Raw genomic sequence first — 26,760 nt, 5'->3', positions numbered from 1 at the left:
CATCGTCGACTTGCTGCCTACGGTGGTTTAGTGAAGTCGGGGTTGGTCAGGTTTTACTCCCGGGATGATGGGTTAAAAGGTTAGGTAGTAGAGACAGTCGCAGTTTAGCCAATTCGCCAAACAAAGGATAGGGCAGTCGGATCTCATCAAATTTCGCGGCCTTAAACCTCCACATATGGTGGTTATTCGAAGTGGTTCTTGGGTGGGTTTAGTAGATGGAAGTGTGGTCTTCAATCTGGGAAGTTAAGAAAAGAGTTGGGGGTAATTAGTTTGGAATTTACTACAGCAAACTAACAACATAAATTTAATTACCTAAACCTAAAGGAAACCCCGCAAATTCAAACAAGTTGAGAAATTGAAGTTATTAAGTGCTGAAAAACCGAATGTAATTAGTTATTCACATACGTGTGCAAATTTTCTCGATCAACATATATACATACTTTCTTGTGACTTTGATGTGGTAATGTTGTCATGAAAAGGAGATTGAACATGAAGCTTCATTCTGTGACGGAAATGAAAAGGTGAAGATCTAGAGAGGATGAATGAAGTCCTTCACAATATATTGACTCAATCAATCAATTTTTGTAGCTGCAGTAGCATCAGATGATGAAAACGTAGCAATGAGGACGTGGGAGGATCGTAAGGATCACATTATATGCATGCTCCTAGGGCTAGGGGTCACATTCGTTTGAAGAAATTAAAAGAAACTGTTATTTAGGGTTTGCTAGTTTGGCAGCTATATTGATCGATATTTCATTATCTTTGCATGTCTTTCAATTTTGGTTCTATTGTTTTCCAAAATATAGGAGATTGAGCTAAATATATGTATATGTGCGGCTAGTGCTTTACATATCTGTTCAAAATAAGGAAAATGATTTATACACACATCTTTTATTTATTTTCATGTCCTATTTGTTTTAGTTTGTAACTTTCTTTATTTTATTTTCATGGCAGAGTCAGAAAATTTGTTAAGAATGATCATTTTTTTTTTTACGTTTTTGATAAAAACTAGAATCTAGAAGATCAATTTTTTTTAATACTATAGAAAGATCAACTCTAGAAAACTATAAGTTAAAGAATCGAACTTATTGTTTATCCACAACAAAGAAATAACTCATTCAATAGTACAAATTATCCAGGAAAACTTTGATTGTAGTCATTCCAAAATTAATAGTACAAAGAAATGTAAGTTCCTAATCTATCATGAGTTCAAATGTTTTGTTTAAGCTAAATAAACCTATCCTAATGATCTAATCTACTTCAACCAAAAAAGCTAAAACCATGTCGCGGTGGTTATTCAATCCACAAACTTAAGGTTGAGAAGGGTCGATGCTAGAAGGAAAAGGGGCAAAAAAATTAGAAGAAAACCCTGGATGTTAAGTGGATATCAATGGGGAGAAGGGTTAGGTTCAAACCTTTCTCAGCCCATAGTCTAATTTAAAGAAGAAAACATCGCTTGTATGAAAATAAAATTATAATTAAAAATAATTCAACAGTAGCCTAAAATTGAAAAGAATAACGAGAATAATATGTAAAGTACTGAAAAGAATTATATAGAAAAGAATGAGATGAATCACTTAGCCAATCATTAAGCAATTACAGTACCATATTCAGACAAGACTTCCATACACTACTTGACACAATTAAGTTTATACAAAACTTTACAAACTCGATACATTTTGAGACATTACTAACACTATATTGACAATATTACTTACCTACAAAAATTAACAAGATCTCCTTTAATTTCTTTAATGATTACAGCAGCAACTTTTTTTCGCTTTTAAATGTTCCTAGTAAGACTAATTATTGAAAGTAAATGTATGCTTCAACTCCTTGATACAGCTTTCCTTATAAAGTATAGCAGATAGAGATGTAATTCATATGGTCGACAGGGTATTATCATTCACTTCAATTTCTTAATAATTTATTAGATTTGTACCTTAAATAATGTGACTCAGATGACATAAAGGAAATCTCATGACATTTTTTAACCTGGACAGCTTCCTCGTTTTACTGTCAGCCAGTGGCCTTCCTTTGCAATATAATGATATATAACCACTTTCAATGTTTCAAATAATCTACAATGATGGCTGTCATTGTTCTTAAACTACAAGATCTATTTGACAAAACAAGTAATATAATTTTTTGGATAATACTTAGATATACTCACTACTGAGTTAAGAAATCCCAGCAACCTTTGTACTAACTTTTTGTTTTCATATATTTTCAGTTCTTCACATCACACATAACATTTTTTTACACAAGAAATAAGGCCGTTAATTGCGTCTGACATTATATTACCTATTTTTCATCACTAATTCTTACCCAAAAGCATTGAAGATCATTTGAAGAAATGAAAAAGTCCAAGTACAAAAATTAGTGCAAAAGTTGCTAGAAAGTCCAAATACCAACTTTCATCCACTTGTCAACATTATGGATCAATGTAGACAATTTATGGTACGCATTGCAGATTGAGAGTTGGTGCATGTTTACAGGGAGAAGAACGTTGTTGGGAACGACCTTATCAATTAGAGTTATAATGTAAATTTTGGGTACCATTATTTTGAGAATCTACCTGAATGGATTGAAATTCATTTAATGATGATATAACCAGAGTCTACAACTCGAATTGTTTATAATAATTTATTGATTTAGTTTCAGGGAGAACTAACCCCTTATGTTACAATAAAAAATAAAAATCTCCGTCTGTCTATTTCATCTTGTATAAAATGAGATTGCACTTTAAGAAAAGTGTGAGCTTATATGCGTTCTTGACTCACTTTACAATGACTAACCTATAACTTTTCACCTACATTTTAATTAAGTTGACATCGACTTTCAACTAACTTACTTTCTACCTTTCACTGTTTAATTACCCTAATCTTTTACGTGTGCATGAGAGATTGAGAGATGCATACAATTATATGCATTCACTTTTACCTCATGGAAGAGTTTTGATAGTCACGACAAAATAAGCAAGCTGCCAGATTTTACTTTATTTTAGCAATAATATACTTACAACTCTTAAATGATGTTGATATTTATCATTCTATTTATCATCGTCAGATAATTTAAAATTTTAAATTTATGCAATGAATTTCAAAATTTAAATTTATCCAATGATAAAATGTAAGATTGTAAGCATTACTACTTAGACTAGTAAGCAAAAATAATGAATTATTTCAGCCGTGATTTTGGAAGAGACAAAAGACATTGATTAGAGTGGAATAAAAGTGGATTAGGGAACACGATAAGAATAATTTTTATTTTTTTATAATTAATCTAAGAGGGTTGGATATCATTTCACAACAATTTTGTGTCGTTTCCGGCTCTTTAATCACATTTTAGTTTCTTTAACTTCAATGGCATGCTGCATGCATGATGATGACTGATGGGGACGCCTAAAAAGAACCCTAATTAATTAGCGTGGTAATACCACATACACATCATCCACTTGCTGCAGTATGATTCGGGGATTTTCGTTTCAGACTAGCCAATCGATGCCCTAGATTGTACTTTAATATTTATGAATAGAGTAATGTTACAGAGACTAAATTTATAGACTAAAATTACAAACTACATGATATGTCACCAATAAGAAATGAGTACGTTTATCAACGTTTAAGTAATAATCCAATCATTAACTTACATGTCATTTAGCTTACAAAATTTAATTTACAAATTTAATCTTCCTAGCATTACTCTTATGAATAACATTAGTTTGGTTGTGTAATCATCTGACAATAATGTTAAAGACACACTAACTTACTACACTAAGTTTTAAGATACCAACTAATGTGCCCAGTTAATTTGTTTCATGTACTTCTGAAGTTCTTATAGGCACTCTAACGTTTTGGAGTGCCAATAACCTTTGCAACCTAAAGTTTGTAGTAATAAACTAGTATAATCGCATTATGTACATGTTGTACATGAAATGTGAATTAGTAGCTAGTTAAATGATATGTTTAAGAATCACAACGTTAATGCATGTGTAAAGTGGTCTGACAATTTACAAGTCCTAAATATATAATATGTTTTTAAAGACAAACGAGGAGAGATATATATGGGAGAGATGCATGATGAAGAAGGGTTCGAAAAATACTAGAGAAATACAATTTTAAATTATTTTCATTTTCTAAAGTTTTTATTACATTCATTCTCCATTTCTCTATCTTCCCCTCTCTCCATTCTTTTCCCACTTTTATCCCAAGTATTTTTCTTCTATATCTCTATTTGATGAAATTATAAAGATATAGTTTTCATTTCCTTTAATATAGGTAAGTATACTCTATTATTGTATACAACGGTTTCACTTTGAGGGAAACAATATAGGTAAGCTACAAAATGAGTTTGTCAACATAATTAAGTATAGAGTTTGTCATCATTATGAATCAAATATGAAACCTCTCAAGATTAGTTTGGGATTGTTGTCTTTTAAATAAAATTGATTTTTTTTTTTGTGTTTTGAGAAACGGTTGTAAAATAAAGTAGTAAAGTTTGATAAACTTCAGTTGTAGAAGTGCTTTTAGCACAAAAATAATGTATGAGTGTTTAGTAAACTTTTATGTAAATCAGTTGTGATAGCATCAAATGACCAAATGAATATGGCTCGGTCTCCTAAGCTAGAATTTGCAAAGTCGTAAGTTCTAGGCTTTCGTTATTTTTGAGATCTCGATAAGGCTACTTCAAGGAAAAGGCTAAAGGAGGAGGAAACAGATTCACAAATCTCGTTGCTTAATCGCAATTGGAGGCAGAGGCTCGGCGTCGTGGTTTGCTTCAGATCTACAAATCGCTGGGAGGAAACGAGTCAGCAACTATTTGTTTTCATGATTGGGATGGTGATGGGATTAGCAAGGCTATGGCAGATGAACACCGACACCACCCAATTTTGTAGATGAACAGCTCTCGTACAATAAAGAGAGAAAGGAAGGTAGGTTTTGGAATTTTGATAAATTCATTTGATAGGCACTGTTCACTCGTGTTTTGGAATAAAAAGTCTGTTTTTTAAAGCTCCATTTTGTTGCTTAAGCTTTTTCACTTTTTCACCCAAAATAGTGAAAAATGCTGATTATAAGATGTTCACCAAACACTAAAAAGGTTCAATTTTTTTTTTTATACTCGCTTCTTTAAAAATTTTAACCGTACCAAACTAGTATTCAATAAGATGAATATCACTAGGCCGTAATGATAAAAACATGTACTCGCATATTATGGAATAACGTGGTTCACCAATGTAACTTAGAATGTGATTTCTCTTGTTCCAAGAAAAAGAAATAAACCCTAATTTTTCATGAACATAGACATGACAAATTGACCATGGAGAGTGAGTAGGAGACCCTCTTTTTAGCCGCCCTTGGATCTCTACTACGACGTATGTGTGGTCATTATTCCCACATTACAAATGCTCGAGTTCATGCAAGTCTTTATTTGTGGGTCGGTCGCCCTCCAGAAAGCATGCAATTAAATAAAGGATTAGGTTTTTCAGCACAAGTCCACAAATGAGAGGACTCCATGGCAAAGAGTTCACACTTGGCAAGCACGCCACAAGCACTAGACTGGCTGTATCTTTATCAAATTATTACAGCAATCTTAATATTTTAATCCTAACAAAGATTTGTGTTTGCTGATTAGGACAGTTGCATGAGAGAGACACCAACCTAAGTGACCATGTCCTCCAAAATGTGGGTTTTTATCGATGTTTGTTGGCGTTTAGGTCATAATTATGTCGTTTTCATTAGTGCATTGCAATATCCTTTAACAGATTCTCTGTTGGTATCTTCTTCTTTGCCTGCAACTTGTAGCTACGAAAAGGGTTTCTCCGTCGATCTTTTATCCTTAAATATTTAGGGTATTTTAAAGTTGAGGATTGCTTTTGACAAGTTCATTGTCAGCTGCCATTTTCTTATTAGTTTATGTAAAGAAGGCGGGATACAGCTTCAGACTGCTTTTGTTTTTTTCAATATAATATAATAGTAAACCGGGTCAATCTGCTATACAGTTACAAAATCTTGAATTATGCCATTAGTATTGTTTTTCTTAAAAAAATTTTAGTTTTCATATTCTCTTGTGGGAGTCTAACACAAAAGAGTTTCTTCCAAAAAGAAAATTATCAAACCCTAAACAAGACTTGGTTCTATACGATGTCAGAATGTTTCATCCACTCTTGTAACAGTGAGTTGGACACAGAAAATAATTTTTTTTTCAATAATAAAATACCAATCCCTAAAGAAGATTTGATTGTTTGCGATATGCTTGCATCCACTCTTGTAAGAGTATGACATTGTGTCCAGCCTAGAAAAAAGTTGTCCAAAAACAAAATACCAAACCCTAAGAAGATTTGGTTTTTTTATTTTTTTTATTTTTTATTTTTATTTTTTTTATAAATATGCTTTATTACAAGCGATATTCTACAATAATTTACAAGGATTGTTTGAACACCCGAGGCCCACTGGATGAATAATTTACACTAGTGATAGCATTTAAAGAAGATTTGGTTGTTTGTGATGTCAGAATCTTTCATCCACTCTTGTGAGAGTTTAATATAGGGCATCGAATAGAGAAAAGAGTGTTTCCAAAAACAAAAGACCAAACCCTAAAGAAGATTTTCTTTTTATATTACAAGCGATATTCTATACTAATTTACACTAACGAGAGTAAGGATGGTTTGAACTTGAGACTCAGAGATATGAGGAAAATATCCTAACTACCAGAGCAATCCGCTACTTGTAAAACAAGCGATAGCTTCTAAAGAAGATTTGGTTTTCTGCAATTTCAAAATCTTCCAGGCCAAAGAACTGTAATGATGTTGTGAAATAGCATTGGAACATCATGTTAAGGAAACATTCATCTATATCACTTGTTGATGTTAGATTCCACTTTCCCAATTCATTATTTGGTTATTGTCCTCTTATGGAACAAAATCATGATGCCAGCCATAATCCACAAGATCTTCTCTTATATTTGGAGACAGGTTAAAGACAATTCCAAAAAAAATATATTATTAAGCATATAATCTCTTGAAGGGATACAATGCAATCTATCAAATTGTACAAATATGCCGATAAAAAAGGGGGGGGGGGGGGGGGAGATGGAATATTGCTTGCTCCCCATAGAGATGCAAATCTCTTGGTGCTCAAAAACACAAGTTGTAGAGAAAAAGTTGAAAAAAGGAAATGATTCTCGCACAATCTCTTTTCCGCATAGAAATTCATGTTTATTTTTGGCCTTTATTCAATAAAATGAAAATGGTAGCAACAGTGCCTCAACTAAAAATTCGTGACCATTAGTCCCTTTCACTCATCAAAATCTCCCGCTATGGTCTTTTTCATCAATTCCATTAGAACTACTATAAAAATAAGTCACGTGTCACACACGTGATGCTAAATGAAAGAGCAAATATGAAAAACCAACTTTAATCCAATTGGAGCAATGGTCCCTCAACTTTAACCCGATTGTAGCAATGATCCTTCCAACATGATTAATTTTGATGAAATTCTAATGGAGTTGACAAAAACCACTATAGTTGCACGTTTTGATAAGTTAAGGAACCAATGATCATAGACTTTTAATTAAGAGACCATTGCACCAATTTGGTTAAAGTTGAATGATCAATTCTACAGTTTTTTCTTCAATAAATTAAGGAGAAACGTGGGAGAAATAAACAGGACTGGTTCGGGATATCATATCTCGGAAAAAAAAGAAAAAGAAAAAACATATAAACAAGAGAATCAGTCAAAGAATCATTCAAAGTTGTCCATTTGCTGAGAACTGAGGGATTGATAGAAGCAGTAGCAGCTGATGGGCAGAAGTGTAGTGTTCCTTCGCCCATTCAAAGTGAGCCCAACAGGGTCCCAATACAAACACAAACCATTTGAAGTTCACGTGCCCCATGGACCCATCACTTTCCTCCCTCTCAATCTCAAACCAACGGCACCACGGCCAGAGGGCAGGCTTCAGTCTCCCTCATCCGATGCAACTAGATACGGTGATGTTCACATTATGACCACAATATGGATTCCAGGACACCAAACCTGAATCTGATCCGATCATTCATGTGACCAATAAACACGAATATGGGGGGTTCTGGAATACATTCCTGTCATCCGTTGCGTCGAGGCAGAAGCAATAACTCTTACTATAAATGGAAGAAATCATAAAAATTAGATTAGAAAATGTTAAAGAATGGTAAAAGGTGGGATTGTGGTTGCAACTGTTAGAAAAAAGTGCAAAGATTTGTGAGATCTTTCTTGTGACTTTTTCTCCCTTCAACTTGGCTTATGTGGTGTGTGTGATGACTACTCTCTTATAAACAAAAGACCCCAAAAAGAAGAACTAAAAAAAGAAAACCCTACAACTCTTCCACTCAAATTAGGCAGTCTCCAGACGGATTCTAACCGCTGAAGACGATAGGTTGACTCAGCCACCCAAACCCTTTCCCCCCCTTTAAATACCCTCCTCAACCATTTATTTCCTTGCCATTTGTACACCTCTCCTTTTTACTTTTACCCTTTTCTTGCTAAGAAACAACTCAAAACATTAAGCTCCTTTCACCTTCTGCTTCCTCCATCGCTTCTAACCGGGCAAAAAAAATGAGGTATCCACCCATTTACTTCCTCAAACAAATGAACATGCTTATCATCGAAGGCTTCATGGTCTTGCTCGTGAGCTGCTTAACCATTAGAACGAACCTTTGTTCTCCAAACACTCCTTCGTTGAAAACACTTCCCCTCCATGGGCATTTCGACTTCCATGAAGTTCACCATGCAGCTAGAGATTTCGGCAACAGATATCAGTTCCTCCCTGTGGCAGTGCTGCATCCAAAGACGGTTTCAGACATTGCTACTATAGTTAAGCATGTTTGGGACTTGGGTCCTCGTTCGGAGCTCACAGTTTCAGCTAGAGGCCATGGTCACTCGCTCCAGGGCCAGTCACAAGCCCACCGTGGAGTTGTCATCAATATGGAATCACTCAAAGGCCCTCAAATCCAGATTCACACCGGAAGTTCTCCATACGTAGATGCCTCTGGTGGTGAATTGTGGATAAATATCCTGCGTGAAAGCTTGAAATATGGGTTAGCGCCAAAATCATGGACCGACTACTTACATCTAACTATCGGTGGTACTCTGTCTAATGCTGGGATCAGTGGGCAGGCATTCCGGCATGGCCCGCAGATCAGCAATGTCCACCAGCTGGAAGTTGTTACAGGTTTGTTAAACTAAACCAGCGGGGAGGGCAAACATCCGTGGTGATGGTGATATATCACCACGGAAGACAAGACCAACGTCAAAGGTCAAACTTGCTCATGAAGCACGCCATTACTTTGACCTTGGTCTCATGAAAGATGATATAAACGAGTATCTATGAAATTTGTATATTGATCCCATACCATCAATTTTTACTAACAGATGAACTAAAAATGAGTGCAGGAAAGGGGGAGGTTGTAAATTGTTCAGAGGAGCAGAATGAAGACCTATTTCATAGTGTTCTTGGAGGGCTCGGTCAGTTTGGCATCATAACACGGGCAAGAATATTTCTGGAAGCAGCACCTGCAAGGGTAAAAGCCATGTATCATTGAGGCTAATGTGTCAAAACTTAAGCTTCCAGGTGGAGTAGAAAGTGCCAGTTGCTAACCAAAATCTCCATTTTTGTGAACAGGTAAAATGGATTAGAGTCCTGTATTCGGATTTCACGGCATTTACCCAAGATCAGGAGCATCTAATGTCTGCAGAAAATACGTTCGACTACATCGAAGGATTCGTGATAATAAACAGGACCGGTCTGCTAAACAACTGGAGATCATCCTTTAATTCAAAGGACCCAGTTCAGGCCAGCCAGTTTAAGTCAGATGGAAAAACTCTCTTCTGCCTGGAATTGGCCAAATATTTCAACCTGGACAAGACAGATTTAATAACCGAGGTAAGCCGCACAATGACCTACGAGCAGTCTTTAATTCTAAGAAAGCAGGTGGAATTCGGTTGTAAGTTGACTATATAACTAACATCACACTCATACATCTCTTGCTGGCAATGGCATGCAGGAGGTTGATAACTCATTGTCTCAATTAAGCTATATCCGTTCAACGCTATTCGTGTCCGAAGTTGCATACATTGATTTCTTGGACAGGGTACATGTGTCTGAGATCAAATTACGCTCAAAAGATTTGTGGGACGTTCCACATCCGTGGCTCAATCTTCTCATACCAAAAAGCAAAATTCACTCTTTTGCTAAAGAGGTCTTCGGCAATATCCTTACAGAAACAAGCAACGGCCCCGTCCTCATCTACCCAGCTAACAGATCAAAGTCAGTTACATCAAATGTGTCATTATCTCCAAAAGTCCCTCCTATGGCTTGTCTTAACAACTAATCTCTTAATTCCATTTTCAGGTGGGACAACAGAACTTCTGTTGTTATACCGGAGGAAGATATTTTCTACTTGGTGGCATTCCTAACCTCTGCGGTTCCCTCGTCATCCGGAACTGATGGATTGGAACACATCCTAACTCAAAACAAAAGAATTTTAGAATTCTGTGAAACAGCCAAGCTTGGAGTCAAGCAATACCTACCCCATTACGCCACACAGGACGAATGGAAGGCCCACTTCGGTCCACGCTGGGAAGATTTCAAGCAGAGAAAATCTGCTTACGACCCTTTGGCAATACTTGCTCCTGGACAAAGAATATTTCAAAAGGCAATACCCTTCTCATGACAGCTGCGACATGTAAATATTATAAAAGAAGAGGCCCTAAAGGCATGTGGGGAAGTTCCTTAACCAAAAAGGTTATGAGCTACTTTATATCCACGAGCCTTATATGTGTGGCAGGGAGACTGCAAGCGCTTTAAGACAACGGGTAAAATAATTTTATACAAACTAGTAAGTCATAGTTGCAAAGGGACTGGAGAAACACCAGCTCCATAGAGGATGTAAATACTAACTCTTGTAAATATGGCTGAATAATATATGTCATCAATCCATTTCATATCTCCGATCTCTTATCAAATAATTCCTCTCTCCAATGAAAAGAAATAAAATACTCAGAACAAAGCAGGGATCGATTCAGATGAAAGAAAAAACATAGAGAAATAAAAAGGAGAAAAGGACCCAGAAGAACAATTAACCTGTAGTTGCAATCTTCAACTTATTGCCTCCGTCACCTTGCAATAGATTAATATCATATCTTGCTGCAATACATCCGCTAATCTAGGACAACACTAATTTATACGGAATTGTGGCAATAACTAACTCGGAAAGAGCTGGCAACTGCAACTGGTGGGAAGGGGCTTAGACCAACAAAGCATTCATTCAGATAATAAAATGATAATGTACAATATAAAATGACATTAAAGCAATTTATTTGTTGGCCAATTTATTTGCATAGTCAGTAACTTCATTGGAATTTTTAGGCAGGAAATATGACATACAATGTGTGTGTGCGTGTGTCTGTTGTAGTAGCAAAAGGAAATTGATAGAGGTTACCCTTAGACTAGTACTGAACTGTGATAAACCTGATATATAACAGAATATCGTAATGACTGAATTGAAGTATGGAACGCACAGAACAAATAAATTTACTGGTATTCACCCAACTAATTTGAAACAAAGATGCATAATCTTATCCTTCGTTTCCTTTTATTGGTTTTGGTTTTCTTGTTCTTCTCTTAAATTAGAAGACTCACACAGCGCTGCAGGCCGGCATAGATCTCAAACAAAATCATCACTTTATCAGGACCATTTTTCTCTACAAAGTGAGAATTTCCAGTTTAATGGTACCGCTAATCATATATAATATCCATGATTTTTCATTCATGTACATTCGAAGTCAACAGAAAAAAGGATCTATCAAGTAAGTGAATTAAAAAAAGGAGAATTCTTCCATCTTTGTCTCAGAAAGTTAGAAACGTATTCAGTTGTTCAAACAATTCATGTACCGTTTTAATCACTGTTGACTGTACAGCATAGTGATTTTAAAGTTCTTTGACACCAAGACCACCTTCATAATTACAAAATGCAGTGGTTGAGAATGGTTTCCTCTATTTCAAAAACCACTCAAAACACCAGTGACTCTCAGAAGACCAAAATAACCACAATATAAAGCGAAGCTTCAGCTTTACTCATGTTGTTGGACGCTAAGGACCCTTGCTTTTGAAGATGAATTTAAATCGTTCAAACTTCTCACAACGTTAGTCTGTTAAATAAAGAGAAGAGTTCAGTTATGAACACAAGTACTCTTTCCTTTTAAAGTACTCAAATATTGACAATATCATTGAATCCACTTTTCAATTATCTGTACAAACCACAGAATCTCAAGAACGATAACGCTAAGTACCTCACTTACCTTAAATAGAATATGGATGTCTCACTTAAAAACTTTGATAATTCTAATATTGCTTCTCCAGCGACTACAGAAAAAGCTGTTGGAAAATCTGACACAACAAAAAGGTCCATTTTCAGTCAAAAGCACCAAACTTCAAGCATTTCATCAGCGCCAATTGACCAGATATACCAATAAGCATAAAAATAACTAGTTATGAAAAGGATCTAACACATAAAAGAAACACTTGCATACGCATTTCAGAGCCACAAGTTTGTGGTCAAGGAGCAATTATTGCCCCATGAAGGGCACATAATACGTCAATGGAATGTGAGTGGTTAGGTTGCTTAGTGCACCAAATTGAAGTTGTACTTCACAGGGTTCTGTCAGACCTGATTCCCATAATGGTTGGATTGGAGATACAACACAACAACACAACAACACAACAACACAACACAACACAACACAACACAACACAACACAACACAACACAACAAAGCCTTTTCCCATTAGGTGGGGTCGACTGTGGGGGGATGCAACACGAAGACTTCCCAGGAGGTCACCCATCCTAGTACTACTCTCGCCCAGTTGGGATCCGGTGCATGTGAGTTAATATGATCACATCCCAAGGATTTGATGTAAGATAGGAATGCCGGTTGTCAATTACCTGACGCCCTCCCCCTCCTCCTTTATCCGGGCTTGGGACCGGCAATGTAAGATAAACTTACACAGGCAGAGTTTTGGATTGGAGATACCTTGGTATAAAAACAAAATACTTAATAGTACTAAGGGCCAATTTAACAGTACTAAGGGCCAGTTCGGTATTGTTGTGCTTTTATAAAAAAAATTGTTTATGCTGTGTCGTGAGAATACATAGCTACATGTTTAGTACAGGACATGTCGGAAAATACTATTTATTTGTCTGTTTGGCAAAAAGAGACAACTTTGACAAAAGAATTTAACCATAAAACAAAATATTGTGAACAAATATTGTGGGGGGATGCAACACAAGGACTTCCCAGGAGGTCACCCATCCTAGTCCTACTCTCGCTCAGACTTGCTTAACTTCGGAGTTCAGCTGGGATCCGGTGCATGTGAGTTGGTATGATCGCATCCCAAGGATTCGACGTAAGATAGGAGTGCCGATTGTCGACTACCTGACGCCCTCCCCCTTCTCCTTTATCCGGACTTGGGATCGGCAATGTAAGATAATAATACTAAGGGCCAATTTAACAGTACTAAGGGCCAGTTCGGTATTCTTTTGCTTTTATAAAAAAAATTGTTTTTGCTGTGTTGTGAGAATACACAGCTACATGTTTAGTAAAGGACATGTCGGAAAATGGTATTTATTTGTCTATTTGGCAAAAAGAGCCAACTTTGACAAAAGAATTTTAACCATAAAACAAAATATTGTGAAAAAATTACTTCAATGTATTGTAAACGGTAATATTTTGAATAGATGCCTACAATACCGTCAGCCAAATAATAGTTCCAACATAAACATCAGTAACCCGAAATTGTACAATACATTAGGTACTTGTATCAAACCAATTCACAAGAAGCCTCAAATAGCATAACAAGATAAGTTCACAAATACGATTTGTATGTACGCTTTAATTACTCATGTTTGAGTTTACAAAATCACCACTTGTTTCAATATCCTAAACATTGGGATCCAAATGATCAGAGATTCATGTCGCCGGTTCCAAATGAAAGGCCTACAAGCATTTGGGACCTCTAAAGTATTTCTTGCCACTTTTATTGACAGAAGTTTAATACTTTTGGGATGGATTATTTACACCATTGTGCTGTGGGGCTTTCTTCTCCCATTATTTCCATAGGTAAGTTCTCCAATAACCAAGTGTGGCTTGTTGTATCTAGGATTGTTATGATCACTTACCTCTTTGAATTTAACAATATTCGACGCTTCGATGATCTGTGGTTCATGATCCCCCTAACCATATCTACTTATGACGTCTAGAAAGAGAAATATTGTTCAGAAAAACGAATCAATTAGTGACGTTGTTAACTAATAAATCGTGATGTCAAGAACAAGACATGGCAACTCCAATGATTGACTTGAGATGAGCTGAAGAAACATGAAAAATTCTAGCAATAACAAGAAGAACGGATTGAAGTATGGGTTCGAACTCAAAGCTCGGCAATAAAAACCTCAAGAACATCAGGGCTAGCTACATATCCGAATAAAAGCCTCAGTGAATCAATTTTTTCAATTGGATCAATTTCAAGTGACAACAGAGAACCCTAGTCTAAATCTACTGCACCCAAATTAATTAACCCAAAAATAAAATCACAAAAACTAGACTGAAATATTGGGTTCAGTTACCTTGTCTCCCAAGGACAACTGGAGCGAGAGACCGACGGGAGAAGATGGGAGAGACGAACGACGGAACGAGAGGAAGGAGAAAGACAAGATATATGTCGTCATTTTCTAAAATAACTGAGGGTAATATAGGTAGTCCACTTTTTAGAGGACAAGGATTGTTTACCCTCCATTTTTCCAGAAACAGAGTTTTTCATGCCTTCCTTTGTGTGGTCACGGTTAAGTCACGTTAACATTTTATATTATTTTTTTATAAAGATAATAAGATAAAAATAAATAGTAATATAAAATATTGACGTGGCTTAACCGTGACCACACAAACAAGAGGGTTTGAAAGGGCATGAAAAAATGGAGGACAGACAATCCTTCTCCCTTTTTAAGAGCCGAAAAACTTACATAAACATTTCATCGTCTCCTAATTACTATCGTACGATAGGAATTAAATTCAAAACGTGCTATGTAAAATACGTCTCCAACCACTAACCACGCCGAGGTGAATCATTGGAAGGTGTAAAATCCTTTGAAATCTATCCTTTAAAAAAATTTATTAAAATCTCCTAAAATCCAAATTCACTACACCTGTAGGTTTCTCTCATTGGGAGGTGTAACAGACTGACCAACAGCAACCGCCAACAGTCTCCATTTCTGGACAACGTGAACGCGTAAGCTGCTGCCGCGTAGAAGGCAATTACGAGCACTGCCCGCTTGTTCTTCTTCCACTTTCTCGTTGCACACGCCAAAACCCACCTCAGCAAGTAGAGTACAGGAGTAGAGAGAGGAGGCCAAGCAAGTACATTTCACCCCACATTCTCGTTTCACACGCCAAAACCCACCTCAGCAAAGAAAACCCTTTTGCGTTCGTCGGCATAAGGAGTCAAATTTGACAGCTTTTTTGGGTACACGTTTGGATTTGGAGAGTGCCAATTAGAAGGAGCCAAAGCCAAGTCAGTCCACCTAACCGCGTCGGCAAACACAAAGCAGAGTTTGTTTCTTCTTCTTCTTTCCTTTCGCTTTGTTTGCGTTGATTGGTTTTGGTGGGCCTTGGATAGCTGCTGAACCTGCTGGCTGAGAGTTTGAAATGTTTTTGCTTTTCGTGTTGGAATACAAATCTTGTGTGGGGGTGATCTAAAACCCAATGATTTAAAACCCTTTTCGTTATTTGTTGAAATTTTGTAGAATCTGATTTGTCTTTAGGGGAAAAGGTAGGTGGAAATTTGACAAAGGGGATGTTTAGATTTTGGCAGAAAACTTACCAAGTATATCTCATTTTTATTGCTAATTGAGGTGATTTGATGGTCTGAGCTGTGCAGTTGAGGGTGTTGTGAATCTAAATCCAAAATCAGAAGTGGGTTGTTTCAAACTTTGTGTGTTTATTTGAATTTAGGGAGTTCGGTTTTGCAGCTTCGAAGAGCGAAGAGATCTTCTTGAGATTGGTTATTGACAGTTTGATTGTGGTTTCGCTTGTCGGAGAATATTAATATTGGAAGCATTTCTAGTGTCTTGTGAGCATTTGTTCGTGTAATTGACAGTGCTAGTCTTAAGTTTCTTGGAGTGGAGTTTAGAAGAAAATGGCTGGGAGTACTGATGGAGTGACCGATAAGGTCTACTCAAATGGGTTGATTCACCACTCAAGTGACTCTGTTGAGGAGAAGCTTGATGAGCTTCGGCATCTAATGGGGAAAGCAGAAGGTGATCCACTTCGGATAGTTGGTGTCGGTGCAGGTGCTTGGGGAAGTGTATTTGTTGCTATGTTGCAAGACAGTTATGGTCATTTGAGAGATAAGGTCCTAATAAGAATATGGAGAAGGCCAGGAAGATCTGTGGATAGAGCCACGGCAGAACATTTATTTGAAGTGATCAATTCAAGGGAAGATGTACTGAGGAGACTGATTAGGCGGTGTGCGTACTTAAAGTATGTTGAGGCAAGATTAGGTGATCGGACACTTTTTGCAGATGAGTTACTGAAAGATGGGTTTTGTGTGAATATGATTGACACCCCTCTTTGCCCTATGAAGGTTGTCACAAATTTGCAGGAGGCTGTGTGGGATGCTGATATTGTGGTGAATGGGCTGCCATCAACAGAGACTCATGTTGTCTTTGAAGAAATTAGTAGGTATTGGAAAGAGAGAGTAACAATGCCAGTCATCATATCACTTTCTAAAGGTGTTGAAGCTGAATTGGAGCCTGAACCGCGCATAATTACTCCTACTCAAATTATCAATCGAGCAAGTAAGACTGATTCCATACTTTTCTTGAATTGTTGGCAATGCACTGGTAGCTAAGTTTCTGATACCTATTTTTTCCTTGTGCATTTCTTATTCTTGGTTGTTTTCTATCTGTTTCAACATTTCAGGTGCTCGTTGATGCTGATTTAGTTACCTAGTGTGTTATATAATTGTTTTAATGATCCCTGCCTTGAGTTGAAGGCCTTGAGATTCTTAGTGGGGGTTTCTTTCTGATTATAAAAGTGATCTTTAGTAATTGTTTTATGCAATTAGAGTGGTTCATACTTGATAAAATGGCTGTATGGTTATGATAGATATCCAATCAATTAATTTCTTGGTAAGCTTTTGATCCTGGCTATTCTCTTCTCTTAATTTAATTTGTACTGTTTTTGCAGCTGGTGTTCCCAATGAGAACATTCTCTACCTTGGAGGACCCAATATTGCCTCTGAGATTTACAACAATGAATATGCTAATGCTCGGATATGTGGAGCTGACAAGTGGAGAAAGCCCTTGGCCAAATTTTTAAGGCAGCCCCACTTTATAGTGTGGGACAATGGTGACCTTGTTACTCATGAAGTTATGGGTGGCTTAAAGAATGTCTATGCCATTGGAGCTGGTAAGATTTTGTTCTTCACATATCCTATTTGATAAATGTTAAGAGGTTTAGAAGTTTTCTTGAATGAACCCTAAATGGTTGGACTGCATTGCAAATTAATGCATACTAGAATGACTAATTGTCTCAGGTGATGTAGTTTCATGAATTACAGAAGAGATGATAGTGAGAGAGAGACTACTTGTGATCAAGGAATTGCAAAAGATGTAAATATAGATTATGCTAAACCATATCTCACTGTAGTTTTTGGCAAAGCTGAAATATTAGTAGGCTTTGATAATCAACCACAAGGTGCTGCATTTTTGTGGATAAAGCTCAGTTAGTCTTGAAATTGTTTCATTCATATGTGAGTGTGTGTGGTTGGAATTCTAAAATTATCTGCACTTCATTGATTGAAGGCTATAACAGAGTGACTGGGTCATGTTTAGGCTCCAAAAGTTCATTGAATGCCTCACTAATTGAAAGCATGAGTAGTTGGTGGTTCAATTTTACCTCTTGATTCAGTGTCATATAGACCTAAGTATGCATGTTAGATAAGGAAATTCTTATGGACCTCAAATATCCGCCTCTTTATTCAGTCCTGTGTTGTTGGAATTTTAAATTATCTGCACTTAATTACCTTCTTTAGTGGATCGCATCACATGTCAATTGGAAGGTTGATATGTATCATCCTCGTCCCTTATGTTGCCCTGATGTATGTTAGTCATCTTTTTTATTTTGCGTACTAGTGCTATCCTTATACAATGCGACAATTATAATCAATTGATTTTATCTCACTTTTAAGAATGTTTATTTGAAGGCTTTAATGTTTAATCAATACATTAATCTTTAAATCATCACTAAACAGGAATGGTAGCAGCATTAACCAACGAGAGCGCCACAAGCAAATCAGTATACTTTGCACATTGTACATCAGAGATGATTTTTATCACTCATCTGTTGGCAGAAGAACCAGAGAAGCTGGCAGGACCTTTGTTGGCTGACACGTATGTAACCCTGTTGAAAGGTCGTAATGCATGGTATGGGCAACAGCTGGCCAAAGGGGAGTTAAGCCTTGAAATGGGTGATAGCATAAAGGGCAAGGGAATGATTCAGGTAAGGTCTCAATCACCTTCATATTCGTGACTTCACAAGCATGATCTTTGCGTTGTATTATTGTTATTGTTTAAAGAAATATGGGCTTTGAACATGAACATAGAGAATTGACTAATAGGTTAATCTTTGTGAGGATTATAATGACAAGTGATAGCGATCACGAATCACATTCCAAAGAGTTATTTGATAAAACGATGTTCTGATGGCCGATAAATCATCAACATATTGGACCTTGCTGATTCTGCAGTTTAATGCTACATACATTCGTCGCATGAAGTATCACATCATATCATATCAAATATACAGTTTTTCTGTCGTGTGACTGCTTTCTGTTGGATCTCTTGACGAAGAAAAGAAAAACTCTGTTTGGAGGTCGGCTGATGAGAATCCTACTTTTATCTTACAGGGTGTCTCTGCTGTGAAAGCATTTTTTGAGCTGCTAAGTCAGCCCTCTTTAAGTATCCTACATCCCGATGAGAAGAAGCCCGTTGCCCCCGTTGAGCTTTGCCCTATCTTGAAGATGCTATATAGAATTCTCATAATAAGGTATTGCTTTTCTACATTCCAAATGAAATTAAGACAACTGCATTTTGACCAAGTTGGTTGAATTTAATGTGAATCTTACTAGAAGTGAATTTGATGTTGTCTCGTTATGTATATCTTTAGGGAGTTCCCGCCACAGGCTATTCTTCAAGCGTTAAGGGACGAGACCATGAACGACCCTCGGGACCTTATTGCAATCGCACAAACCCATGCTTTTTACAGGCCATCCCTTCTTGGTCAGCAGCTTTGATGTGAATTCTCTCTCCTTTGCATGTAATTTTATTAGTTCTCAAGCATGTAGCAAGAAGCACTGGCGTTGTGGTTTTGTATAGCAGTCTGCCGCGTGAATAATGTCTCAGGAGAACGCTTGGTTATCGGATGGTTTTTCCGATGGTGAATTTTGTTTTGGCAGTAAACCCAGAATTTAAGACCTCTCACTAACCATAGCATTAAATGATGATATTGGAAATATCGGCAGTTAAAAAACACGGAAATTTCTATGGAAATATCGGGATATTATCGATATCGATAAAAATTGAATAAAAACCACGGAAATTGTAAGAACTTTGCATGATGTTTATTTAGTCAATTATCTATTAGTTTATTATAAAAAATTGGAAGGAAATGCATTGCATGATGGATTTAACTGATTTAAGTTGATTATATAGTGAGCTGGTAAACATTGTGAGTGTAGAAAATATGTAGTAATTAATAAAAGAAGTTTAAACACACCATAATCATTTATATATAATGAATTAGTACAATATTTTACACTTTATACATTGCATAGTAAGATACATGAGTGATTTAGTACCATATAGAGTTTTTATCAAGGTTTAAAATATCGATGATATCGGAAATATTGGTAGTTCAAAAATACTGAAATTTCGATAAAAATATCGGGATAATATCGATATTTTAGACCTTGGACGTAGTTAAATTGGCTGACGGTATGTTTGTTTTTGCACCCAAATTCAGTACCCCTCTGTGGCTCTCTGTTAGGGCCGTAAATCGATTCGAAACAGTTGTTTGGCCCGTCAAAAAAATCCAACCTAGATTGGCTCGATTTTATGACAAGCCAACCTTGAACATTAGTATGTTTGGCTCTTAAAGCTCGTGAGTAGCTCGAAATTTTTTACGAAGGAGCTCGAAGTAAGGATTGAGCTCGGCTCAATCCTTCACGCTTGACACGTAATAAAATATGGTTTAAGGAAAACTAATGAAAATGACTTGAAGACTTTGAGTTTTAATGATAAGGACAAAATAAAGAGTAAAGTAAATAGTATCATGTTTGACTTTTTAGAATAAAAGTATGGTTTTTCGTTAAAGTGAACAGTACCGTGAACTTTTCGTTAAAATTCTCTAAAATATATGAAAAAAAAATATCATCCAGTCTTGATTAGACGTGGTGTAATCATATTATTTTATTTGCCTAATACGTATTTAGAGGCCCAAGTCAAACAAACTCAGCTAACAAAACAAGTTGGCGCCCAAAGAACCCTAAACATTCAAAAGCCAAAGTCCTATTGCCGAGTTGTTCATTGTTCCAAGTACTTATGTCTACTTCGAAAGGTTTACGCTTCTTACCTTAAAGTAGTGTGTTTGAAAGTTTTGGATAGAACTTTTTATGTTTTATATGATCTATTATTGACATGTACTGCCATGTAACAAAATTGTTTACACAATCCAACCAACTTACAATAGAAAATAGCTCGAAATAGTTTGTGATTGGTATCGAGCTTGAACATATGAAGCTCGCTAGAGCTCGGCTCATATAAGTAGCGAGTCAAGCCTGAGCTCAATAATTGTTAAACCAGTGAAATTTAAGCACAATGATATTCAGTTCGACTCCCTCATTTAGAGCCCTCCTCTTTGTAATTTAAAACTTTAAATTAGATTATATTATCAATGTCTAACTACAATGATACGTCTCACTCAGTGGTACAGATATACATAATTAAACCGTTTGATTTTTCGGACCACTAAGTAATACTTTCAATGAAAGAAAAATTAAATATAGAGAAAATTGTAGCAATGATCCTTATAACTTTAACCCAATTAGAGCAATTGTCTCCCAACTAAAAATTCATGACCATTGGTCTCTTAACTTATTAAAACGTGTAGCTATGATAATTGTCGTCAACTCCATTAGAATTCTTTCAAAATAACTCATGTTGAAAGAACGGTTACTCCAATTGGGTTAAAATGAGGGACTGTTGCTCCAGATGGGTTAAAGTGAGGAACTGTTGCTCCAATGAGGTTAAAGTTTAGAGACTATTTCTCTAATCGGGTTAAAGTTGAGGAATCATTGCTACAATTTTTTCCATTATTTGGTTTTCTATATTTGCCCCTTGATTCAGTCTCACGGGCATAACACGTGACTAAGTTTTAACGAATTTGACGAAAAAAACAATAGCTACACGTTTTGATAAGTAAAGGGATCAGTAGTCAAAGATTTTTAGTTGATGAACAATTTCTCCAATTGTGTTAAAGTTGAGAACCATTGTTGCAATTTCTTCTTAAATATAATATGCAAATTTATGCCAATAAAGAAAGAGAAAAAAAAAATACTGCAGAAGTAGCAGCGTTTTTATTACCGAGCAGGCCAAAATAACAGCGGAGACGGAAGAGGCATAGAGTGAAAGCGTGAAAGAGAAAAGCCGAAAGATGTCGTTGGTGGACTACCCATCTTCAGACGACGAAGTACCGGAGGAGGAGGAGGTTAGGGAAAACAAGGAAAACGAGCCACAACAACAAGTTCCCAGAGACATTCCGGGTCTTCCGACTCGTCCTCACACCCAGTAATTTCTTCAATTTCTTTGTTAAAGTTGTAATCTTTTACTTCTTTCGAATTTATCACTATTTTTTTATGATTTTATTTATTTGTTTATGATATTCTGAGTAATTTTTATTGTTTTTGTTCAATTTGTAGAAAAATTGTGTTGGGATGCTGTTATTTTTGCGTATTTGAGTTGTAAATAAGAAAGGAAAATTCAAGGATTATGGGAAGAAGCATATTGTAATTAGCTTAATTACAATGAGGGTTATATCCCCTCTTTAGGAAAATTTAAACTTTTCTCTTTTTAGAAACGATATTCTACACTAAATTCATCTAAACAATATTCCACACTGCTCTAGTCAACTTGGCTAACTCCCGGTCTGCCGGAAAATTAAAACTTAGAGATAGGCACAGTATACAAGAGAATTTCATTTTTTTTAATTTTTCTTGGGTGTCTATGTTGGTTGACAGAATGGTGTTGCATAATGTTGTATTAAATGAGGGTTTTTCTTAGCAGTCCTAAATTTTTACAGCTCGGAAAATAGTCACAGTGTTTTATATAAGCTTCTCCTTCCTCGAGTTGAATTTTAATTTGGTATATTTTTTTCTGTGTAATAGATCAGTTGTTTTATCACACCAGCAGCCGGAAAGTTCTGCCCGTTCATCAGCTCCTTCAATCCAGCAACTTCCTGATGCTTCGCTGCTCTTGAATTCTCCTGTTTTCTCATCCAATATGGTGAGTGGCAGCGACCACTCTTCTCGTGTTGCAGCTGCAATGGCTGAGAGTTCATCACGTAAGAGAGAGTTGAATGCATTTGCTTCCTCTGTTCCCCGCACTAAAGTTCCCAGAGGTAGCTTGCCTCATTCCAAGAATGTTCCAGATACAGTTGGTGGTCTGCTGGTTCCGCCTCAGCTTAGTGGAAGGTCAGTTTGAATATCTGGAATTTAAATTCTGCTTTTGTTTAACTGTTTAGCTATACTCACATACTCTTTTGTATGCTTTCATAACTTGCAATATGAGCTTTAATTTCTTGAATATTGCATCTTAAGTTGCTTAATCTGAGTAATCACAACTTCAGAATTCATGCAGTCATGATTTGGGATTTAAATGCTAACTTGCTATGTTGTTTTTGGAATCCCAACTAAACTCGGTTCACATAGAGATCATGCTATGACGATATTGAAAGGGAAAAAAAGTTTATAGATTTGTGTTAGCAATGAGTTTTGGTGAATAAATTATACGATTACAACGAGTGAATAGAGTGTGAAGTTGTACTTTAAAGTTTAAATTAGAAAAATTTATCCCTCATAAGTTCAAAACTCTTCCATATTCTCTGCAGTTACTTGTAATATTTACATGAGAGAGCCATATGCTGTATAACTTAAGACTTTTAATGAAATGGACTCTTTTTAATGGGTAAAAATTGCACACATGGAGTGTGCAGTAGTGGCTTAACACTTAACAGTCATGATGACTTAGTTGAGTGGACTCATTTTAAGTTGGTCTGTAATAAGAATCCTGCTCCACAACTCTATATTCTTAGGGTTCCGCAGTACTTGTATTGGTTCATCCTTTTGCCTTTGCTTTTACATGAAAAGATGTATTTGGGTTGCTTACTACTGCGCCATATTTGATTCCGTGACTGGATACGTTCTTCATGGGATACTCCTCGGAAAACATTTGTTAAGTCTGTCTTCAACTGTAAAGGGCCAGGTTTGTGTATTTGAAGGTCACTGTGCATAAATCTTGCTAAAACGATGGCTATGTTAAAGAATTTGTAGGTATAGATCAAATACAATTTTCTTGTGTTTGGTAAAGTTTGGAAATTGATTACAATTCTAAAACTGTTGGTCCTTTTTCTTCCTGATGGTGGCAATCCCTGAACTTGGCGTATTGTATCTGTTGAGCAACATTAAATATGCCAACTTTGTTATACGTCAGAGTTTTTGTTCTCATCATCGTTTTTTTCTCTTTTTTGGGTCCAGGAGCAACATTGTAACAGAAGATGTAGGAAAGCTATTTGTCAAAAAGCAAGCTGACCATTCACCAAAGTAGACGATATCTAAAGGGGTGATGATGTAGTAGGAGTCTTAGTTTATGTGGTTTCTTTTTGTTGTTTTGGAATGAGAGTCGGGATAATGTCTTTCAGAATCACATCAACTACTGAGGATTTTAGTTGTGTACAATATAAAGAATGTTAGAGGACCCTTGTATTGTATTTTTGTTCTAGCTTGCCTTAGTTGTGCCACAACAGTTAATTAGTTCTGGATCAATGAGTCAATGACAATTATGTTTTGAGAGATCGAAAAGTAGATTTTTCTGCTTCTGATGTTTTTTTTCTTTTATTTATTATTATTATTTTTTTCTTTTCATTTATGAGGCATGCTTGGCCGTGAGGCACTGGAGTTGTAGGCTTGTAGCTTGTGAGTTTCTGGAGCGACTCAAAATTTAAAGCAAGTTCAATGCCTTGTCCAATTTGATGGTCTATTTCCCTTGATTTGATGAAGAAATTGTTTCCTTTGGTCTGATCAAATGGCTTACCCTTGGATTGTTGCTCATAGAAAAAGCAAACCCTTCTTGAAAGGTGGTATTAGAGTATTCATGGTATGGCTGGTGATATCATCACTCTTGTTAGTAGAACATCATCTCCGAATGGAGTTTAGTAGGTAACAAACCCGAAAAGAAATGTCCCCTAGACTTTTTGCGCATCAAATTTTCTGTGTGAAAATGAGATTAGGAAACGGTTTCTTCATTCTTTTTAACTAGAAGAAATGGCTTCTCGTTCATTAGTTTAAGTTCGATTTACCTATAATTGTATGTAAATAACATTTTTGTACACATTTTATGACTGCAGTGCTGTAATTCCCAATACTCTTTTCTTCTTGTTACTGTTTTTATTCATCTTCACATGAATCCTCAGTTCTTCACCCCAAAATATTGATTAATACTCACAATTACTTGATACCGTCGAAAGAAAACTACGAGGCCTGAGCTTCTCTTGCCAAGAAGATGTTCTTCTCACACAGGGATGGCTTGCAACCAACATGGATGTCGTGCACATAAAAGGTCAATCAAAGACTACTTATTGGGGGCGAGTGACGGATTATTTTCACAGCTACAAAACATTTGCAAGTGATCGAGAGGAGAGGTCACTACTACAACGGTGGTCAGCTATTCAACAAGCAACCAAGAAGTTTTGTGAGTATGTTACTCAAGTGGAAGAGAAGCACAAATACGGCGTGAATGGGCAAGATAAGGTAATCTTCTTTTTCTCAATGTTATTTATGGTAATCATAGTTTGGTAGATTTAGTAATGATCTTTTTTTCTTCTTCTTTGGGCAGTATTTTTATGCGAAACAGTTATACGAAAAATTGGAAAAGAAAAAATTTCCTTTTGATCATTGTTGGAAGCTGTTGAAGGATGCGCCAAAGTGGTTGGATGATATGCGGAAGCCCAGGAAAAAACCAACAAATAGAGGAAAAGGTACAAGTCTCGCTCCTGAATTCTCTTCTCCTTCTACTTCAGAGAGTTTGATAGGTCTTGTAGAGGACGACGTCCCAAATACTGAATCTGGGAACACAGAGAGGAAGAATGTCCCAAATACTGAATTTCGGAAAAAGGAGAGACTGCAAATAAGGAAGGATGCCCCAGATGGTAATTCTGGGAACAGGGAGAGACTACTTATTGGGAATGATGCCCTGAATAGTGATGTTTGGAACAGGGAGACACCACCGAAAAGGATGGACATCCCAAACACTGGTATTGGGGATATGGACGTCCTAGTTACTGATTTTGGGAATACGGAGAGACCACCCATGAGGAAGGATATCCCGAATACTGATTTTGGGAGCATGGAGAGACCACCAATAAGGACAGACGTCCAAAACACTGATTTGGAGAACATGGATGCCTCAATTACTGATGTTGAGAACATGGAGAGACCGCCATTAAGGAAGGGCATCCCAAATACTGATTCTGGAAACATGGAGAGACCAACGACAATGATGGACGTCCTAGATGCTGATTTTGGGAGCATGGAGAGACCACCAGTAAGGCTGGTTGAGAAACAAAAGATCGAAGAAAACCAAAAGAATGACGATGCAAATAAGCAAGCCGTGGATCTCCTACACATGATGGAGGAATGGAGAGACCAAGTTAATGAAGAGAAAAGGCAATATCGGTTAGAGAAATTAGAGATGCTTAGGGAGAGGCTTGAGATGGATAAGGAGAGGCTTGAGATGGATAAAGAGAGGCTTCGACTCGACCGTGAGGACAAAGAGGAGAGAATAATGTTGATGGATACAAGTATAATGCCTCATCAGCTTCAACAATACTATCATCGACGTCGAATGGAAATTCTTGCTAGAGGAATGGGTGGTGTCTGAAGATTACTTGTTGCTTTGTAATTATTTGCTATCTCAGCGCACCTTCTTTTTTCCTTTGATAGTCAAAACTAGCGTTATATTTAGCCTCGAACGTTCATCTCGCTCACTACTCTCACTGCAACCCAATCTTACTTACCTAGGAGATTCTCCACTGCTTTCTCTAAAGCTTTTGATTCTATCAGGGGCCTAGCTCCTTTCAATTCAACTGAGCGGGAGGAAAGGGGTAGGTTGCTTTGGCGGCCGCAGCCCGGGTCTTGGTGCCTACTGGCTCGCCTAGTACCTTAGGACACAAGTTAAGTTTTCACCCTTTCGGTGTCTTAAAATGTAGTTAACAACTTAACAGCAAAGAGGTTAATAGTTGAAAAATGAAAGCAAACTGTATAAAACTCAGCCTGCAAGTAAATATTAATCCTCCTGGGTTTTCCTGCTCCCAAAAATACAGTTCCCAGATCAAGTGTGTAT

At 36.7% G+C, this 26,760-nt stretch overlaps 3 protein-coding genes, 1 long non-coding RNA gene and 1 other non-coding gene across 5 annotated transcripts; 3 read left to right on the top strand and 2 right to left on the bottom strand.

Annotated features, from left to right (window-relative positions):
* The first annotated feature begins 8,466 nt into the window (after positions 1-8,466).
* LOC103438473 (cytokinin dehydrogenase 6-like) lies at positions 8,467-10,981 on the top strand. The gene is made up of 5 exons (XM_008377014.4): positions 8,467-9,207; positions 9,429-9,556; positions 9,658-9,918; positions 10,040-10,302; positions 10,387-10,981. Exons 1-5 carry the CDS (start codon positions 8,592-8,594, stop codon positions 10,706-10,708), a joined length of 1,590 nt encoding a protein of 529 aa, XP_008375236.2. The 5' UTR covers positions 8,467-8,591; the 3' UTR covers positions 10,709-10,981.
* An 874-nt stretch (positions 10,982-11,855) lies between these two features.
* LOC108173645 (uncharacterized) lies at positions 11,856-14,726 on the bottom strand. Its single transcript, XR_001790357.3, has 3 exons — positions 14,659-14,726; positions 12,336-12,423; positions 11,856-12,185 (listed from the first exon to the last, which is right to left on the bottom strand). It is a non-coding gene; the product is annotated as an uncharacterized lncRNA (long non-coding RNA).
* LOC114826227 (5S ribosomal RNA) lies at positions 13,309-13,427 on the bottom strand. Its single transcript, XR_003775147.1, has one exon. It is a non-coding gene; the product is annotated as a 5S ribosomal RNA (ribosomal RNA).
* A 404-nt stretch (positions 14,727-15,130) lies between the features above and the next one.
* LOC103438472 (probable glycerol-3-phosphate dehydrogenase [NAD(+)] 1, cytosolic) lies at positions 15,131-19,569 on the top strand. Its single transcript, XM_008377013.4, has 5 exons — positions 15,131-16,884; positions 17,276-17,497; positions 18,342-18,589; positions 18,996-19,135; positions 19,256-19,569. Exons 1-5 carry the CDS (start codon positions 16,224-16,226, stop codon positions 19,380-19,382), a joined length of 1,398 nt encoding a protein of 465 aa, XP_008375235.1. The 5' UTR covers positions 15,131-16,223; the 3' UTR covers positions 19,383-19,569.
* Positions 19,570-21,689: 2,120 nt separating this feature from the next.
* On the top strand, positions 21,690-26,389 carry LOC103438471 (uncharacterized). Its single transcript, XM_008377012.4, has 4 exons — positions 21,690-21,933; positions 22,530-22,835; positions 24,887-25,169; positions 25,255-26,389. The coding sequence occupies exons 1-4, from the start codon at positions 21,800-21,802 to the stop codon at positions 26,296-26,298; spliced, it is 1,767 nt and encodes a 588-aa protein (XP_008375234.3). The 5' UTR covers positions 21,690-21,799; the 3' UTR covers positions 26,299-26,389.
* Positions 26,390-26,760: the final 371 nt, after the last annotated feature.

Source organism: Malus domestica, chromosome 07 (genome assembly GCF_042453785.1).
Source record: "Malus domestica chromosome 07, GDT2T_hap1".
NCBI classification, from domain to species: Eukaryota; Viridiplantae; Streptophyta; class Magnoliopsida; order Rosales; family Rosaceae; genus Malus; species Malus domestica.
Note: the sequence above shows the minus strand (reverse complement) of the source record. Positions and strands in the feature narration are given on the sequence as shown.